General features: G+C 48.4%; 1 protein-coding gene across 1 annotated transcript in view; it reads right to left on the reverse strand.

The window, feature by feature from the left end:
- The window catches only part of LOC119393153 (uridine phosphorylase 1-like), an 88,521-nt gene that overhangs the window by 45,653 nt on the left and 22,650 nt on the right, over positions 1-20,218 (reverse strand). The window contains exons 2-4 of the mRNA XM_037659976.2: positions 5,740-5,887; positions 3,705-3,866; positions 1,094-1,208 (exon numbers count right to left, since the gene is read on the reverse strand). Of these exons, the coding sequence (XP_037515904.1) occupies positions 1,094-1,208; positions 3,705-3,866; positions 5,740-5,887 (425 nt within the window). The remainder of the gene's footprint in view (positions 1-1,093; positions 1,209-3,704; positions 3,867-5,739; positions 5,888-20,218) is intronic.

Below are 20,218 nucleotides of genomic sequence, written 5' to 3' on the forward strand. Positions count from 1 at the left end.
TCAGTTACCCTTTAAACGCCAGTGTAGTCGACGTTCCTGGTAAAGCCACGATGTGCACACTACCACTACGCTTACAAAGACACGTCAATCCACCTCGTAACGCTTTGCTCAAAGCCAAAAAATGCAGCACAGCTACTCGCTCATTGCTTCGCATGAAACCGATTCCCACAAGGCGTGGGATCTGCCGAATTTTTTTCTGACTAATAAAGAATCAGTTGCGAGTGTAAGCGCTGTCCTGTCCACTTCCATTGTCTGCGTCTTCGGTGCGCTTAACACTAATTTTGAAACGTAGACGAACACAATGCTTGTTGTCTTGTACGCACAACCGCCCAGCGTTGTGAAACCTTTACGCATTGCAGCTCGCAATTCGAAGCAATTACGTGTACATGAAATACGGAATGAGTGAAACAGTGGCTGATTTCCGTCCTGAGACACCCTTCAGGCTTGGTGAAAATTCGACGAACAGCAAACGCTGCTATGAATAGGTCAGCCAAATTTTGTATGATTGACACTTTCTCAGGCACTCTGTCCTCGTGCAGAGGCCCATCCTCGCCCTCTTCGAAGCCGCCGGTGTCGGCTCTAATTCGTAATTAGAGGCGTAGATTGCTCGTGGTAGCCGAGGGAAATCTAAAGGGCGTTTGTATCAGATGCGCTTCTTCCCACAGGATGCCGCCCCGTGCCTGCGCCGCGCTCTATATAGTGTGCTAATTACACAGTAGCAACACTAGTGCAAACCGGAATCACACGGGGGGGGGGGGGGCAGTGAGCGAACGCGCTTCATGACGCGCGTTGATGTGGCCCCGTGTCATCTTCTCCGTGTAGATTCCAGCGCGCTCGTCGGGAGGAAAGAGGAGAGAGAGAGAGAGCGCCTCAAGCGTGCGAATAATCTCCGCTCCTTGTTGACGGATTCGAATGTTTTAAAATGTGCTTGCTGCAATCGATTCGCGAGGCAATGAACTTCGATGCTGAGGTGATTCGATGACTTCGTGGAAAAGTGTTTCGGCACCCATTTAAGAGTGCAAGAATGCATCAATGACATCGCAGGCTTTGTTGCGTACAAACTTGCACAGATACTGGAGAAACAGTAGCTCACCAATTCCACCGCTGGTGCCTATGCGGATGAGCACGACGTCACGACAGCGAGCGTAGTGGATCAACTTGAGGACCTCGTGCATCAGGATGGACAGGGAAGGAGCGCCCATGCCATGCTGCGATGAGACACGCGCACTTGTACATCACAAAAGAATGTACGAGTGCAAACACAAGAGATACGAGAATGTCGACGGAGTAAGTGCGACACAGCTGTAGTAGTAGTAACATACTTTTGTTCAGCCAAATTCGTAGGCCGAGTAGTATACAATAGGCACAATATTGAAGAAACGCGTCCAATGGTCAAGGCCTGGCATATCGTTAGTAGTGGAAGCGCATGCGTGAGTCAGCTTTCGATTATCTTGCAAATGTCTGAACACGTAGAACCCCGCGTGCGCCGGATTGACAGGTGACGCCTCTTACCTCTCGCGGATGAGTTTTTATGCGTATAGTTTGTTGTCTGCCGCAGTGGGCCATTTAGATGCGAAGTATCTTAAGGCGGAGCTCAATCCGGTGGTGGTGGTGGTGGTGGTGGTGTGCGGCGTGACCGCCCTTACTGCGCATGCGCATACCCTCTCCACATACCCTCTCCCATCCCCCTCTCCACTTCCCCTCTCCCTCCCCCTTTCCACTCTTCCTCTGAAACGCGGGCTAGACATGCCGAAATTCTCTCCTGCGCAACGCCGCGATGAGCTCGAGCGCATGCGCGTCCCCTCCCCTTCTCTCTCCTCTCCTACGCTGCCCCCCTCTCGCCCGCCTGTCGACCGCGTTCCCCGCTCGCCCTGTGAGAATTAACGGCCAGGCTAGATGGAAGATACGACGCGCGTAGCGTCCCTCTTCGCGTTCCACGACGCGAGGTCGGTAGCATGCCCAATGACCGCCAACGGAACGCGATCGTGCAAGTGCTCCGGCTTCGCATCGCCTCATGGTCCCCTTTAGCGGGAGATGGTGTAATTTTTTATTTGATAGTCGGCGTTTGTCTTGATCTCTTCTCTTTTGTGTCCGTGCTTGCTCACATGCCTTCTGTTATGACGAATCCCTACTAACGAACTGAGATGACGGAACCCTTCTTCATATTTAAAATATTGTCGCGCTACATTTGACGAGGACAAGACAGAGAAGTACATGAAAGGACGGACGCTGTCCTGTCATGTACTTCTCTGTCCTGTCCTCGTCAAATGTATAGCGCTACAATATTTGAAATAAGAATGTATCATCAACTAGTCCCGCAACGTGTGAACCTTCCTCATACATACACCCGTTGCTTATGCCACATTTTAAAGCCTTCATAAACACAGTTTCACGCGTCCTCGTTTTCATTGTGAACGAGGCTCCCGTCAGGGGAGCTGAAACGTTCTTTTCGCATTCCTTTGCGTGGTCAGTGTCGCTCTTTTAATTTTTATGGCGTTACTTCCCGACCAGACGGGCGTCCGTCAAAACCTCGACATGCTACACGTATACAGAGAGGACACCTCCATGAATGACCGCACCAACTGTGCTGTTCTGCTCTGTTGCACTTAGCACCGAGGACAGCGAAGCCAGGGTTGCCGTTGGTGGCTACTTTGCGCCAAATTTGCTACTTTACGACCTCGTGTAGCTCCGTGGCTACTTTCTGGCTACACTGAACTCCTATTTTTGTGCATTTAGTATCCATTTTTTCTTATTATTAACAGATAAAGTGCTGAGACGCTATAAGAATGTTCTATAGTGGGAAATGGAAGAATTGTGGCGTAGCGGGCACTCCGCAACTGTACTTGCAGTAGGCATTCGAGGATAGCTTGAAATGGCCACTGTTATGCGCACAGACTTTCCTTTCCTTGCGGCACGGTTGAAGGCGATGCGCACGGGGCCCGATTACGCTATTGCGTTCTACTCTCGAAGGCGAAGCTCCAAGTCTTTCTTTCTTTCTTTCTTTCTTTCTTTCTTTCTTTCTTTCTTTCTTTCTTTCTTTCTTTCTTTCTTTCTTTCTTTCTTTCTTTCTTTCTTTCTTTCTTTCTTTCTTTCTTTCTTTCTTTCTTTTCTGTCCTTCCTATAGTGCGATGCTCCATCGTAGCTTTTTCCTTCCTCCGTGCCGGAAATTGCACCACGTGCTCAGCAATGCAACACTTCTGTTGCTACAGGCAACAACGATGGTCATGCGTGAAACAACTAGATGTATCAATGAAAGGCAACAATGAAGCATGGCAAGGTGAAATGACAAGTGAGACTGCCACGTCACAAACGGCCGACAAGCCCACGACAGAGGGAGGCCATCTGTTGGAAAACGGCGCATGCACAAAATGCGCGTGTGACCGGCGCACTTTCGAGGGCCGCATTTCTGTTCACCCGCATTTTTGGTCACTCGCCGGGCTTTCCGCGTACGTTGTTGCCGCCGCCAGCGAAATGACAGAGGCTTCGCTTAATAACAAAGAAAAGATAACCCGAGTTGCAGACCTCACGCACGGGAACGAGCGAGCCCCACAGAAAAGTCGCATAGCATTCGAACTGAAAGCCTTGAATTAAGTTGCTTGAATTACTACTGTTACGTTACGGTAATTTCAATATATTTTGTCTTATCTGCTGTACTTGGATTACCGCAAAGTGTGCGCCATGGAGGATGTAGCAAATGGACTCACGCTGACCGACAGTACGGGCCCGCACTTGTACATGGCGTAGCGGTACGACCGGTGGCTGATATCGCACAGCTCAGCACCCGTCGGCAGCTGGATGCCCAGGCGACGCTTGACGAAGTGCGCGAACTCTTGCATCCGCGCTGGGGTTCCGCCCATGCACACAAACTGCGTGAGGGCGAGGAGACGGGAAGTACGTTATCTAGAGCGCCTTAAGAATAAAGAAATTGCACGAGGTGATGCAAAAAAGTTGGGGAAATTGTGATTGCAACTTAGCCCAAGGTCATCGACAACTTCAGTTCACGAAGGCCCATCTGGCTTCACAATTGTCACAACACTTATCCTTCAGCATCTCGGACGCTGAACTTGAGGACTCTGCATTTAACATGACGCTCGAGTGTTAAAATGCGTTTATTTATTTGTGGCTACTTGTCATGGGTGGTTCCCTCCGTGCCCTAAATGCGTCGTTTCGCACTGCCCATACGCGAGAGCCATGGTGTGTTCCTCAAGGCCACGCAGTGCGACCAAAGGCTTCATCTCAGAACGGTAAACACCAGCCGATGCCATCAATCCATCCGCTCCCCATCGCGCGGTGCCACTCCGATGGCTTCGGCCTGCGAAGACGACTAGGCGAGACCGGCGTCACTTCGTAAAGAACACAAACGCTATCTACTGTGCCTCTCTAAAGATTCCAACATAAGGAAAGGTTGCATCCACCATTTACGAGTGTACATACTTCGGTCACGTTTAAAGGGTTGTTTAAAGGATTGTAACGGCTCTGTAGTCTACAGACTACAGAGCCGCTGGATTGGTTGTCTACGACGCACTTAGTTTAGTCCTTTACACGTCTAAAGAATGAGAGCAATGACCGTGCGATGCTCTTTTGCACAAAATTTGTCCCCTCTTCCTTTGCTATGCAACGACTAACGGACGGCCTCTCGATACAGAACGCCATCCCGTTACAGGAAGAGGGCGGACATTTCGTCACGAGAAAGACTGATTCCGGAGTGCAACACATCGCGGATTCAGACAGTCGGGACTCATTCATCACCGATCATTAAACAAAAGATGAATCGAGGGTTCGTTTCTTTGTTAGACGAAACTTAATAAAGCCATATGGAAGGTATAGGCGACATTATTTGTGACTGTGTCGTAGTAATTATGACATAAATGGAAAATAATGGAAGTGCATGAAAGAACAACTTTGCCGCCGGTTTTTTTTTTTTTACACAACACGATAAGAAATGAACCACAATACTTTATTTTTTTTAACTTGTCGCGCGAATTTTTCTCTTGCAATATTTATGTCTCATTTCTGAAACGTGGAAATACGGACACTAATACAAGTTTAAATTCAAATGCGTATCTGTGTAACCGAAACTATTTTATACATAATTGTAATATGCCCCGACACGAGACTGCATTATTAACGTTAAGCTTAAAAATTCGTCAAATAAAATATAGTCACTCACAGAACAGCTGCGCCTTACGATGGAGGCGAAAATGCTCGAAGCCCGGGTATTAGATTTAGGTGCACGTTAAAGAACCCCAGGTGGTCGAAATTTCCGGAGCCCTCCACTACGGCGTCTCTCATAATCATATCGTGGTTTTGGGACGTTAAACCCCAGATATTATTACAACAGCTGTGGCTTAGTTTCCGCGCGTTGCTGATTAAAGCCCGGCAATTAAAGCCGCCGTAATCCTCTCTGGGCTGCGCTATATAGGCGTGACCCTCTAAAAACGGCACTGCCGAGGCTGTGACGTCAGCCTTTGTACTCCCGTGCGCAGTCCAGCATGGCGGCGTTTTTTGTCTCCTGTGAAAAGGGCTATAGCTGGAGCTGGAAATATTCGTCGCCGCCGTGAACCGCGTGGCTAGCCGACTTTTTCGAAAGCTAGGAGTGCTTGCTGCTAACAGCGTGGCCAGATGCAGCCTAACTCTAGGCACTACCGAGCAATAATAATAGGGTGTGCAATGCGGGACACTTTTGAAGATTTTCGTATCTCTTGCGGGACGCAGGGCAATAGGCCTCAGTCTTCTCACCTTGAGGTCGCCAAACATATGCTGCAGGTCGTGCGTATCTGTGCTTAGGGCTAGATGGTAGAGGTGATCAGTGACCATGTTTGAGAGGTGCGGGTTGCGCAGCCGCAGCAGACCATCTTCGGCTTGCACGTCACAGCCGCCGTCTGGCCTGCAACCAAGGCCACAACCGTTACCGCTGCTGGTCACCCTTATCGAACGAGAAAAAGTCGCTAAGAGAACAACTTCTGACCAGACGCCCTGCAAGACCGTGCTGACGGACCCACCATATTTCTGTTTCAGTTTATGTAGCAATCTTTTTTTCAGCAATCATGTTAAAGTACAATGTTAAGGTACAATGAATTCAATATTTTCATACAATGGTGATGGTCAACACAAAACAAAATGCAAATCAGATTAAAAAAAGTGAGAAAAAAAAGATGCAAGGACAGGAATTAAAAGCTGCTAAAATGCAGCTTGACGGGATTCCTGACCCTAAGCAGATTGGCCGCAGACACGTGGTCCTGTAGAAAAAAAAAAGAAATAAAATACAAGCAGGTAAACAGGAAAAGTACAAGAAAGCATAACACAAGCAAGCAAAATATCAGCAAAATTAGCAGCAAATTTCAACTGCAGAGGTAATGTAAAAAATCGGCAAACACTGAAGAATACGGTATAAATATGGGAGAATAATCTGAGAAAAAACTGAAATGAACACAATTATATATATACAAGAAACACTACCTTGAAACAGTATGCATGACGAAAACACAAGTACATGAAACAGCTCATGTTTGCAGATGTACATATGAAAAGAAAAAAATGCACTTCTAATCAAACAAAATATCAAATGGAATATAGTACTATCACATAATACATAGTGAAAATGAACTCGAGATTACTTGATAACATTCAGAGACGATGTCTGGGGCTTCTAATTAAATATTCTTTCCACTGCTTGTTTGTCAGCGTATCAGGCGTTATGCCCTTGTTGTTCAGGTAATTCAAAAAGTTTGGCATGATATGCTTAAGACTTTGAAGGCCATAATTCGTTCGCGAAAACGGTATGTGCCATGTGTCTCTTTTTCTTATGTTGTAAGGTGTTGCGGATGAATCTTTTAGCTGACACAGTGTCAGAACATTGTTTTTACTTTTCAAACCATGTTTGTATTTAGCAAGAAGATTGAAATTGTACAGTTGTTCTACTTGGAGCACGTTAAATGTTGTGAATAATGTTGACGTATGAGCGTCGTATGGAACACCTGCGATATGTCGTATCGCCTTCTTCTGTAGCCTGATCAATTTTAGTTTGTTCTTTTGCGTGGTGTTTCCCCACACGAGGGTACAGTAATTGACGTGCGAGTGAAATAAGACATTATAAATAAGGAGTTTAACTTTTGGAGAAACTATATCTTGGAATTTTGAAAGCACTCCACATGCCTTGGCAAGCTTTTTGGCAACATCATACATATGCGAATCCCAGTTTAAGTCTTCACTGAAAGTGACCCCCAATATTTTAACGTCTTGTACAATCCCAATCTCTCTGTCACCGAGGTGTAAGTCTAAGCTGTTATATATTTTTTATTAGGTGGTTTGAATAGAACAGCCTTTGTTTTAGCAGCATTGATAACAAGAGAATTCACTTCACTCCATTTTTTGTAGCTTTTCTAGCGCGTCTTGAGCTAGTATACTAAGATTAGATACGTCGTCGGATTGGAGGAACAAGCTTGTGTCATCGGCGTAAACTGAAAATTCGACGTTCTCGCTAACTCTTACTATGTCGTTTACGTAGATGTTGAATAACACGGGGCCTAACACACTTCCCTGCGGAACACCGGTGTTTATGTCTAATAGTGAAGAACTTTTATCTTTAATGCTTACACATTGCCTTCTATGCCCTAGATAAAATTTTACGAGATTTAGGGCTACACCCCGGAAACCATAATGTTCTAGTTTAGTAAACAGAGTTTGATGGTATATTCTGTCAAACGCCTTAGAAAAATAAATATATATATACCCATTGTTAGCTTCTTTTCTTCAAATCCCTTTAAGATGATTTCTTTTTGTGCTAGTAAAGCGTGTTCACTTGATACACCTTGACGAAAACCGAATTGTTCTGACGCAATCAAAGAATGCTTATCGCAGAAAGATACAATTCGCTTACAGATAACCTTTTCTAGCCCTTTAGAAAGAACAGGCAATATTGCGATTGGACGGTAATTTGAGAAATCATTCTTATTTCCCGGTTTGTACAGCACGCTAACTTTAGCGTGCTGCATTTTCTCGGAGAAAACTCCTGTGGCTAGACAGAAGTTCAACAGAGAGGTAAGTGGAGGCACTAGAAGGTCAAGTACGTGTTTAACTGGCCCAATTTGAATGTCATCAATATCGCGCGCTTTACTATTCTTGAGGCCTATAAAAGTGGAATGTACTTCCTGTTCAGTTACTGGTTCTAAGAACACAGATTTCATATTTGATGTGCCCATAAATTGCAAAATAGAGCGTTTGTTCACACTTGACGTGCTATTTGAGACCAGAGTCGTGAAATATTTGTTGAAACTATTTGCCAGTTTTTCACCGCTAAGTATTTCATTATGCACTACGAGCTCCGGTTCTTTAGTTTGGCGAGTACCAGAGTGCATCAGACGATTTATTTCCTGCCATAAAACATCACTACGAGAGCTTGCCCTCTCAAATAGGTTTAGAAAATAAGGGGAGAAATTCGGCCTTGTTGGTAAGACATTAGGAAAAATTTTGCAGCGCAAAATAACACAAGGACGAGAAGGGAGGGCACAACACGTGCGCTAACTTTCAACAGAAAGGTTTATTTCAACCGAAGCACGAATATATACAGTGGTGATGCTCAAACGCTACAGCCAGATGTAGCGTAGCGTTTGCTGTAGCCTTTGAGCATCACCACTGTATATATTCGTGCTTCGGTTGAAATAAACCTTTCTGTTGAAAGTTAGCGCACGTGTTGTGTCCTCCCTTCTCGCCCTTGTGTTATTTCGCGCTGCAAAATTTTTCCTTAGAAAATAAGCATTCTTTTTGTTACGTAACGTCTTGTTTAACGAGTTTCTAAATTTCTTGAATTTGGCCAAATCACTGCTGTCTCTACTTTTGATAAATCTATGATATAAAGCATTCTTTTTACGAATCATTTCATGGCATTCGCTTGTTAACCCCGGCTTCCGAATTTTCTTTGAGGCTCTCACAGTCTTTAGCTTAAAGCAATAGTGATATGCATTTTTTAAAAGATGCATCAAGGTATCGTAAGCCTCATCAGCATTTTTGCAGTTATACAGGGCACTGAAGTTTAACACTGCAATATGTTGTCTAAATTGCTCCAAAGATTTTGAGTTGATTTGCTGTATTTGATAGGGTTCCAAAGGACTTGGTTTTAGTTGTCTAGAAACCGTATTCTTTTTGTATATCATGTATATAGGGAAGTGATCGCTCATATCCGATATAACAGAACCTGATGTCACGCAGTCGTTTCTATTATTCGTGATAAATAAGTCTAGAAGACTTTCAGAGTGAATGCTGACACGCGTTGGTTCGTTTAATGTGACTGTACATGCATAAGAATCAAGCAACAGCTGGAATGAACGTGACGTTGCATTACTTTGTAAAAGGTTGATGTTACAGACACCACCTATTACGACGCACAACAGCCTATTTGTGCCTACAAAAGTTAGTAGCCTTTCAAGGAAGACATAGAACTTTTCAACACACCCATCAGGTGGGCGATAAAGAACAACATAAACATGGTTATCTTGGATTAGTGCTAGAGCTTCGTAATCCGGTGTGATTGTTGTAAATTCAGTGAGTAAGCTACAAGATAGCTTTTCCGAGATTAAATGCAATACACCTTCCCCTCGGCGGGAACATCTATTCAAGTAAAAGCTATTATAGCCTGGTAATCTAAACAATTCCTCCTCGCATGTGTACCAGGTTTCCGTAACCATAATAATGTCAAACCTAAAGGAAAATTCATCTAGCAAGGTGGTGAACTCATCGTACTTATTCCGAGCCGATCGTGCATTGCAGTGTAAAAATGCCAGGTGAGCGCCATCGTTCTGATGTGCGATATCTTTTGGCGACGCCATGTCAAAGAAAAAAAGTAAAATAGTAAGCTAAAAATGTGTGACGATGAGGCCTTAGATGCCTCATCGAACGCGAAAATTGACCGGCGTCAACACGAGTGATGCAAAAATTCATCACGTGATGACGTCACCATATGACGTCACAGATCGTAAAAATTTGTGACGTGATTATGACTTCATCCCATGACATCATTGCTTGGTCAAAGGTGGACCGATCCCTAAGGCATTGCAAAACAAGATGAGGCGCAGAAAGCTTACAATGCCTCCGATCCTGGAGGCATTGCAAAACCACGCTAGTTGCAGAAAGCTTTCGGAGGTTCCGTACATCTAGAGTTACTGTATCTGGCATCTTAACCTGCGGTAGCATATGCAGTAAATCTAAGTGCGTCGACTTAGAAGAAGAAGATGGCTTTCGTCTTCGAGTCGATTGCGTGAGGGACCCGACGAGTTTCCCTCTGATCTCAATAAAAAGTTTTATCCCTCTCTCTGATTTAATATTGCATCGACGTTGTTAGTCAATCGCACTTTTTTTTAAAAGCTCGATGCCTTCTGCAGCTCACCTGTTGTTGCACTACCTCCGGGATCCTTGCGCGAAGCGACGATGCCCTGTTATGACTCCATCATCATGATCATGACGTCATGCCGACGTCACAAATTACGACAATCTGTGGCGTCACGGCATGACGTAATTGATGACGCCATAGGACATTTCGCCCATGTATCGCGATGCATCATTTAAAAAATCACCGCCATATTCACGAAGTGAATCATGTTAGAGGAGCTTGCTCGGAGATGATCGGGTAACCCGCGAATCCTCCGTACACATTCCTCTACCATCCTCTGCCTTGTGCACCGCCTATAGAGGCGCCACTGATAGCCACCTAGCGAGCGCCGCCGACAGTACGTGCGGGAAGCTGAGCAGACGACAGCGCTTTGCACAGCTTTGCTGCGAGGAGATGGACGAAGTTCGCGGCTGCTATTTCCCCTTCGTACGGTTGCCAGACAACTAATTCTGCACTGGCAGCTGCAGGAAAGGCGCGGGCCTCTACGAAAGTGGACTTGTGCACGATGTTTGTCACGAACGAGCGCTTAACTAAGCGCACGTCGCCGATTTCGAACGACGGCATGAAAGCCTGGCGCCGACGGTTCGTGCGCGACAGAGCGCGCGCATCGAAAAAACAAGTATAGAAAGGCGCCGGGAGCGCGCCCGCGCGCCTCTTACCCTCTCCGCAGAACACGCCACCGACACAGCCAACGAACGCGAAAGATCGGGATATTCGAGAAAGCAAAGCCGAGCCAGCGGCGCCGTCTGATTCCGCAGACGAATTGGTGAGAGGATCTCGCCCTTTCCCTAGCTTTCGCTACAGACGAATCATACGCACCTTCCCGAACCCAGGCGCGAGCCGATACTGCCGATACAGGCAATGCAAGGATGCAAGCAATGCAAGCGCAGCAAGCGCGCGGGGGCAGAGTCAGTCAGTGAAGAGTTAGTCGGCGTAGAAGTTATGTCGTTCTAGTGATAGCATCGTTCGCTCGACCGCAGAAGACGTGTTGTTTGATGATCTAGTGCTGTGAGTTAAGTATCAAGAGATGACAGTGACAAGTTTTGAAGAGGGTCGCCGAGAAGACATGTGATGACCGACTGCGGAGGAGAACGAACGTCCGCGTGGAGTGAATTGTCATGCCGGTGAATATCAAAGGTGCGTCGCGCAGACCAGCGTAACAAGATCCAGCTATGAGGTGCAGCTCGTGGTGAACATCCGCTTTGTTTTGTTTACAAAGGGGACGTCTCAATCACTTCTTGTTCTTTCTGAAGTCAACCATTGCTGCATTTCTGTTTCTGTAAATAATAAATATAGAACTTAGCTTGTAATAGCGCGGTACATGTACCGCGCTAGTACAAGCTAAGTTCATGGATGACCAACTCGCCCGAACTACAACACTTCTGAAATATAGAACGTTTGAGCGAAGTGCCATGCACGGCGGCCGAACCGAACCAACGCATGCTCAGGCTGATAACTTTGGTCGTCTACCAGTGTCAACATGATCGAGTGCATCCAGCGAGCACCGATATGGCAGAACGAAAGCATTAGAACAAGAAGCGACGTGTTAACCCGCACAATGACGAAGCGGCTCGTCTTTGCCAACGAACAGCGGCGATCCATTGCTTCCATCGCTCTTGCTCAGGAGGCCTTGCGGTAAGTGAGTAAAACCGTGTTCCGGGCGCGTTTTTGTAGGTGTTTGAGCACTCCACTCCACAGCAATTGTTATTCGACATCCCTTGAATTTTCGGCCACCACACATACGACGAACGTTGCTTATTTCACTATGGAAACGTGAACAACGCGGAAACACACGTACAACGACGCAGGAAACCACAGCGGCCGTCTGCTTGTTTTCCCGAGAGCAATGATTGAGTTCGCCGCCTATGGCGCTTCCGTCGGCGCGCACTAGGCGTTATATAGACGCGAGAACGTTGTTATATGTGCATTAGCCCTCTTCGCTTGGCCTCCCGGGCTCTCACCGCAGGGTCTTGGCGGCGAGCCCGCCGCGCAGCAGCATGAACACACCGCCTTGGCTGGGGTGTTCATGCTGCGGAGCGGCAACGAAGAGTGTTCACTGAGCGGGCTCTCGGCGAAGAAAAAGGAAGCGCGCCAAACGAGAGGCGCGACCCTCTAGCGGTCAGCTATCTAACTAGCGCATGCGCGAGCGTGGTGTGCGCCGATGACGATGATGTGTTGGCGGCCTGCCCCTTTGCAACGGGGGAACACTCTCAGTGTCCTGACCTCAACAAAAAATAATAAAACAAATAAAAAACAAGAAGAAAAAAAACGGAATGAAAAACACACGATAAAGGCAGGAGACGCGCACAGGGCTCGATCGAAAGTGGTCGTGCGTCACACGTATCATGCGCGCATGCTTACAATCACGGCCCGCGGCAGCGACAGCGCGGTTAAAGAGCCCTGTCGCTTGCAACATTCCTTTTGCTCAAGGTTTGAAAGCTGCATTAAATTCACGTAAATAATAGTTATATCAACACCCGCTCCATAGCATGCAATTACTAAGCAATTACACAGGGACAAAGCGCAGCTGGTGCTTTGTACTTCACAATTTATAATGCACATGGACAAGGAAACAGACCTTCATGGGGCTTTTATTGCACTCGTCACATTCTAAAACAATGAACGCAAGCAAATATACAGAAAAAGAGTAGTAATTATGCGTTGTGCGGTGATACAGGCGAGAATTCTCAGTTTTTTCTGTTCACTTTTCTTTAACGCATTCACCCTCATCTAGATGGCGCCACCGTCCCAGCTTGGGCACGTAAACGCTATCACGCTAAACTAAAACAGGCTGTCCACAGCGAACGTTTGCGGCACGGAAACGATATTCCCTTAACCCCCGCTCCCTATCACGCTAACACTAAACTATAACTGTCTAATAACAACAGCGCCGATGTCAACCGCCCTTGAGCCGCGCCGCGCCGCCGCCGAAGTCCCAAGAGTGATCACGCCAATCACGCCGCCGCCGCCGCCGCCGCGCAATAATTGCGGTGCGCCGCCGTTATTCTTTTCTTTTAATTCGCACGTGGAATCTGGAAATAAAACACAGCACTTCGCCGGAGAAGCTCTTCTCGATGTGTCCATATGTAATGAACTATCCCTTTCAGCGGCCGCTGAATAGCGGGAGCTCGGCGAGAAGCACGCCCCCTGTTTCCGGTTCTTGTTCTGCAGTGCCATCATGACATCACGAAGCTTTCAAACACTCTCGACACAAATGATAGGGACGGAATGCGCTTCAATGCAATGAACGCGGCCCTCAGAGATCCGTTTTTCGGTTCATATGTCTTTTGATCGTGTTAGCCATCGATTTAGGTTTAATGCTGCCGCTCGTCTAACGCAGCTGTAAGGCCGGTACGCATTCCCTGCATCGTTCTCAAACATCTGGGACACATTCATATGCAAATTCAGACTTGAACAGTTCCTGTTTCTGTGCATTTCGTCCACTCTCTTCTTACGCTAGGAATGTGCTGGCGGGTTCGGTGCGGCGACGTGGTCAAGAGCGAGGTGACATCACGGCTCACCGCTTTTTCGAATCACTGAATGCGCTCTGCCGAAATGGACTGTGGACATCTCCTTTGGATGACCGCATCGAGAATAGCTCCCCAGAAGTTGTAGTATATTTTTCTTCTCCAGAAATATTTAACGCTGCCGCGTCCTCCAGCCTTAAAGGGCGACGACCCAACTCGCTGGATAGCGTATTCTTGGAGTCTTGGAACTAGTACACTGTGCATAAATTAATAAAATAGATAAGTAATATATATATCTCGGTGCGTTAGTACACTTTTTCGTTTCTTTCTTACTCGAGTAAATTGTTAAATAAATACAGAAGTAAAGAGAATGGCAAACTTACAATATAGCTGAGCTAGTTGGTAGGTATGGATGTTAAGAAGACATGACGTGGAAACACGGACATAAGCGAAAAGTCGAGAGAGTGAACAGCCAGCTCTCACGTAGACCACTACTCGCACTTCATTGATAGGTATGGCCTCTTGCGTGGCAATGCGCAGATAAATATTTGTGTCTACCTTCGGTTCCGCCGCTGTGTGATTTTTCAGTTGTTAGCGGCGTTTTTGGTGTCTTGACTACTCTCCTGTGTCCGTGTTTGCATGCCCTGTCTTTAGATGCGAAGCATCTTATGGGGGAGTTCAATCCGGTGGTGGTGGTGTGCGGCGTGACCACCGTTACTGCGCATGCGCAAGCCCTCTCCCCACACCTCCTCTTCACCTTAACCCCTCTCCACCCCCTTTCCCTTTCCTCCTCTCCACTCCTCTCCATTTCCCCTCTCCTACTGTCTACCCCTTCCTCTTACCCCCTCTCCACTTCCCCTCTCCAATTTCCCTCTCCACTCCCCCCTCTGAAACGCGGGCTCGACAAGCCGAAACGTTGCTTCACATCGCCTCATGGTCCCCTTTAGCGGGAGATGGTGCGAGTTTTTTTAAAGGGCCCCTAACTGCCTCTGAAAATATAACAAAAAACAAAAACAACGAGCGCGTTATTCTCTCTTGGCCTTTCTTGTCTTTTGGTGCACTTCATGATGCCACGACAGTGATTCACGTGACATCATCAGGGTACATACTCTCGCCTGGTCCATATACGTGAAATGACAGTTGTGAATCGTCTCCCATATATGCTCTGTTATGCAGCCGCCCACCCGCTCTTGCTTCTCTCGCGCGACTATCGTGCGCGATTAACTGATTTCGCTCCATTTTGTGCGTTTGCGACCGCGCATGCAGAGATAACAGACTGTAGCCGACAAGCGCGAAATCATGATAGGTTTAACGCTTGGTGCTGACATTGTACGCGTGCTTTATGAAGAAATAAGTGGCGAGGAGATGTCCCCTGTAAGAAGGGTATTGAAGGCGAGGACGAAACAAATAGAAAAGGCGCCGGATTATATGGTTCTTCCAACGGATGCACTCTTTACAGCGGAGACGATGCAGCTTTCCAGGAAAAAGGCGAGCCCGCTTCGACGATTTTTGTATATTCTTTATTGCGTCAGCAATTGTATGGACACTCAAAACAGGTTTTCACCGTCGCCTTCATGTTCCGTATAAACTCTAAATCGATAACATCGCTCCGCGCATTGTATGTTCTACCTGCGAGTAAAAGCTCGCGAGCGTTGGCAAGGAACATGGCTAAAGCAGAGATAAAACAAGCTGGCCATATCCGTCACACTGAATAACAACAACCCGCGTGCGAGTCCTGCTTTCGATTGCTCCTCAAGCAGAAGGAAACGCCCCGCCCGTCATTTGCTGGGCGAAGGAGCAGGAAGGGATGTCTGGGGAGAGGGACTGCGTAACTCGAGCAGCAATTGTGAACTTTGACTATAAGGGCGCGGTCGAGAGCGCTGGCACGCGTGCTATTTCGGCAGACATTCCCCACCGAACGGCTCGTATACCTTCTACGCGCTGTCAGCGCTGTGATCTCACTGCTTCGCGCTCGGACCACTGATAAGACACTGGCACGCGTGCTATTTCGGCAGACATTCCCCACCGAACGGCTCGTATACCTTCTACGCGCTGTCAGCGCTGTGATCTCACTGCTTCGCGCTCGGACCACTGATAAGACAAACTGACCAAAAACCGCTTCTCTCCCGGGAGCGGCCATTGCCATACACCAGCGTTTTGTAGAGTTAAGTGAGATCGGAGCAAAAAGAGTAAGCTGCTAGCCTTCGTTCATGTAACATTAAGGCGTGTACTTATCGCATTCACCGCTTCGACCTCCCCCCTCCGCGCCGCGCCGCCGCCGGAGGTGGAAACGCCGGCGCGCCGCCGCCGGTGATTTTGGGTCCGGCGCACAAGTCTAAATCTACGGAGTGTCGGCGTCGCCTGCGAAGTGTTGGCAGTATTGGCTTCTCCGCAGCGCAAAGGAGCCACCTATGACAACGTGACGGCGCTCGGCGAATAGCGTTGCTGGAATCATCGAAGGCAGAGCGAGCGGCGTCCGGAAAACAGTGGCGCAACTCTGCTACCTAAAAGTAGCATATACAGTAACTCTAGCGACAACTATAGTTACTGTATATGCTACCTTTGTAGCATATACAGTAACTCTAGCGACAACGGACAAAGCGCGCCATCTAGTGAGCATCCATGAAATCACCGGAGAGTGTACACGCCGGCGACAACGGACAAGGCGCGAGCGGAGCAAGCTCCTAAAACACAAAACCGGCCGTTTTCGAAAAGCTCACTAATGCCTTCGCGGTGGATCACCGGTGGGAGCGGCAGCGAGTGATCGATGGGGAATCAAACTTTTGCCGCGTTAGCTACACTGGCCTAACCGAGCCAGTTTCGCGTGAATCCTCAAGAGCCGTGCTGCGAATGCGCGAGGATCAGTGATGTCACGCAACGGAGCCGGCAGCTCCCGCGCACTCCGCCGCCGCCGGTCTGCGCTTTCCAGAGGAGTGACGTCGTAGCCTTGGCAGATGTATTATCGCCGGCGCGCGCGCAGCTATTCATTCGCCTTCGCTGTGCAGTCGCCGTCTGACACTGCGCTGGAGCTGCTGGATAGCGACTCTGACTGGTGTTTGCCAATGTGGTATAGCCATGGAGAAGGAGAGCGCAAATGCTACTCAACGGCGCAGAAGAGCGGAGAAGCTTAACTCATCGGACCCCGAAGTGTTTGCCTGGCAAAATAAATATACATGTGACACATAATACGTATACCGTGTGTGTGTCATTGGAGCGGCAGTAAGCATGATAATCAAGCTAATCCTAGACAATCAGGAAAGCTAAGAATAATTAGCTGAACCTTTGCTAACGCTACGTTATCCTGGCATAGCCGAGCTAAGCCACTGCAACATTTTTTGTGACCTTTCTCAACCTTCCACTCAGAGCTTGAAACCACAGCTAAGCCGCGTGATTGCGCGCGCATGCGTAAAGTGGTGGGCCTGTGGTGACGATAGGGTGGCAGACGTTGTGTTAGACAACACCGCCGGTCTGTGGCGGCCGCGTCAGCTCGGGGAGCTCGCGAAGAATGGCGGTGCCCGGCGGTACCACGGCTACTCTACCACGGCTGAGGCGTACCTGTGTGCGAGAGGGGATACGCCGGTTGCATACGTCGACAAGCAGTCTGAAGAAGCGCAAGTCCGCTCCCCGGATAGCAAAATTTACATCAGCCACCACAAAAAAAGATGTTCTCTCGAGGTCTAGGGGGAGAGAGCGGTGCCCATACGTTGATGGTCGTGTTCAGACCTTGCGGGGGTGACGCACACTTGCGATCGGCTGGCGAAGCCGGCACCACGCTGACGTTTGCCCCAATGTCGTCCAGGAAACGGGCGCCTTTCAGTCAGAAAGAAGACCGATGGGAGACTTTCCGGTGAGGCGTTGGCACTGGTCGCCCTCAGTGCTGGCCCGAGACGTTTCCCGAATTCTCGCAGGGCCGCGCACAGTTCCGTGCAACATCGCCGAAATGACGGTAGTACAAGCGCAACCGTCGCTCTGGTGGTGCGGCACGCTGCTGTGTGCGTTGGTTGCCGCCTGATTGAAGCGCCGCGACGGTGGCGGCTAGGCCAGAAATATCTTCTCGCATCTCGAGCAGGTAGAGCTTCGGCCGCTTCGGCGTGCACTGATAGTGATACAACAGTCGGCGTGGCGAAGGCTAGAGTCTATTCCAGAGTTCGGGCGTCTTGGGAAGGTCCTGCTCCCCTACTCTTAGCAATAGGCGACTGTCGACGCTTGCTGTGCTGCCAGCCAGTTGCTGCATATGTCGCAACAGTTGGCTAGGTCGGCGGTCGCACAGATCGGCCACGTGTACCAGCTGCTGGGGGCGCTCCGATTCTGATAGGGTGACCTCGAGTACCTGGTAGGCGCTTTCTGCTGGTGGCGCAAGAAAGTCCCGCACCTCGCTGACTGTCGCAGGCAGGATGTTGACCACCACGTGGCGATATTTGGTGTTGGCGGTGATGCGGCATGCAGCAAACTGCAATTCCACTGGGGCGAACCAGAGTGCCGGATCGTCGGTCCGAAAGTGAGGCAGTTTAACATCCAGAACGGCCACTAAGGGGCTTGTGACGGCGCCATGTTGCTCCATGTTCGGGTCACCAATGGATCGTTCCGTAAACCGCAGCGCCGTGCTATTCTCTAGCGGGCGCGCAAGGTCCTGTGGGAAAAAAAAAATTCGGCAGATTCCACGCCTTGTGGGAATCGGTTTCATGCGAAGCAGTAAGCAAGCACTTTTATGCTGTATTTTATGGCTTTGAGCCAAGCGTTACGAAGGTGGATCGACGTGCTTTTGTAAGTATGGTAGTTGTGTCCACATCGTGGGATTACCAGGCACGGTGACAACACTGGCGTTTAAAGGGTAATTCACGGTGTGACGTAACGTCAGCACTCACGTTAGAGCACATACGCCAGTATTATCGGAACTAAGTGCACTTTACGGTGCAGTGATGTGAATATCCTACGTAACTTTCTTTAATGTATTCCTCCGGGGTCGAGCAACGCTTCAGTATAGCTTGCTGAATCATAAGAATACAAATGTAATGTTTATCAGACTGCTATAAAAGCGGTGCCAACACTGGAACCACAGACGTTAATTTGATATGACGCCGAGTGCATATGTAGTGTTTATTGTTTTCTTATAAAATTAGATAGCCAGCACCACAACCACAATTGACGTTGCACCGGCATTACGCCCGCATAGGCTGTTTTTCCAAAGCAGTTTCCTGACCTGGAGTGGCTCTGTGGTAGTATAGTGGCTGCCACGCAGAATGCTTGGGTTAGATTCCTGCTGGGATCTTAATGTTTCTTCTTTCTAATTGTCGGGTCAACGCTGCCGATGTCGGTTTTTCTTAACGCTCTCGCATTCAAGTTCTCGCCTGTCTGTTCTCGCCGTTCCTGGGTGGATATAAACAGTCATCACCTGTGGCGCATACCCGTACACCGCGGCCCGTGGTAAACGGGTATGTGCCGCACGTGTCTGGAGGAAAGGGTGTGACGTAGGCGACAGGATTTTCACGTTATTCATGTCATGACCCGACAGAGATATTCGTCAAATCCTCTTGCCCTCCCATGCCAATTTTGGTCTACACCAAGTTAAGGAGGCGATCACGAGAGCAGCCAGACCTAGGCGGCTAGATAGAGAGATACGTAGATAGAAACACTCAAAGTGCCTAAGGTTTGCTAAGACATGCTTCGCATTTAAAAAAGCGCGGGCGCGCGGGAGACGAGAGAGCCGCCCAACGTTGTTCCTACTGTGTGTTCGCGTCCTCTGATTAATTATTGTGCCGCGTGATCACAACTGGCTTGTCCTATCGTGATACACTTCCCTCAAGAGGCAGGCTGTCTTCCAGGTTGTGATTAGAACACAATGAAGCATGCACACATTTCGCTACAGTATTTCTCTGAAAACGACAAGAGGGAACGTGTGTGGCGGATAAACCGGCAAGGACACTCCTCTACTTTCTCTGCTTGGCAAATCCCGTAGCCTTAAATGGCGTGTTTGTTTGTGCCATGCCTGGCTTCGTGGGTAGTAACACTGGCCTCGCAGAATGACGACGGAAAATATTGTCACGTGGTCGATCGTGACGGTCAAGAAGCCGGCACTCCGCCTATTAAAGACTCTACTGGGCGAACTTGTGCCCAGGGAACGAAAAGTCAAAGTACGAGCAATACACGCTTGTGTATTGCTCGTACGACCGTTACACTTGTAACGGTCGGACCGGTTACATAAAAATTAAAAAAGAAGCGCGCGTGGCAATATGTCATCTGCTGTCTCCAGGCGTACTTAGGGACCCTTGGAAACAAAAGAGTCATGGCCCTTGCCGAGATATCACACCTGCAAAATAGTTATGCCATGTATGGCGAAATAAACGAAAGGTTCGCCGAGCCGTGATTT

The sequence above is a fragment of the Rhipicephalus sanguineus genome, chromosome 5 (assembly GCF_013339695.2).
Source record: "Rhipicephalus sanguineus isolate Rsan-2018 chromosome 5, BIME_Rsan_1.4, whole genome shotgun sequence".
Lineage (NCBI taxonomy): Eukaryota > Metazoa > Arthropoda > Arachnida > Ixodida > Ixodidae > Rhipicephalus > Rhipicephalus sanguineus.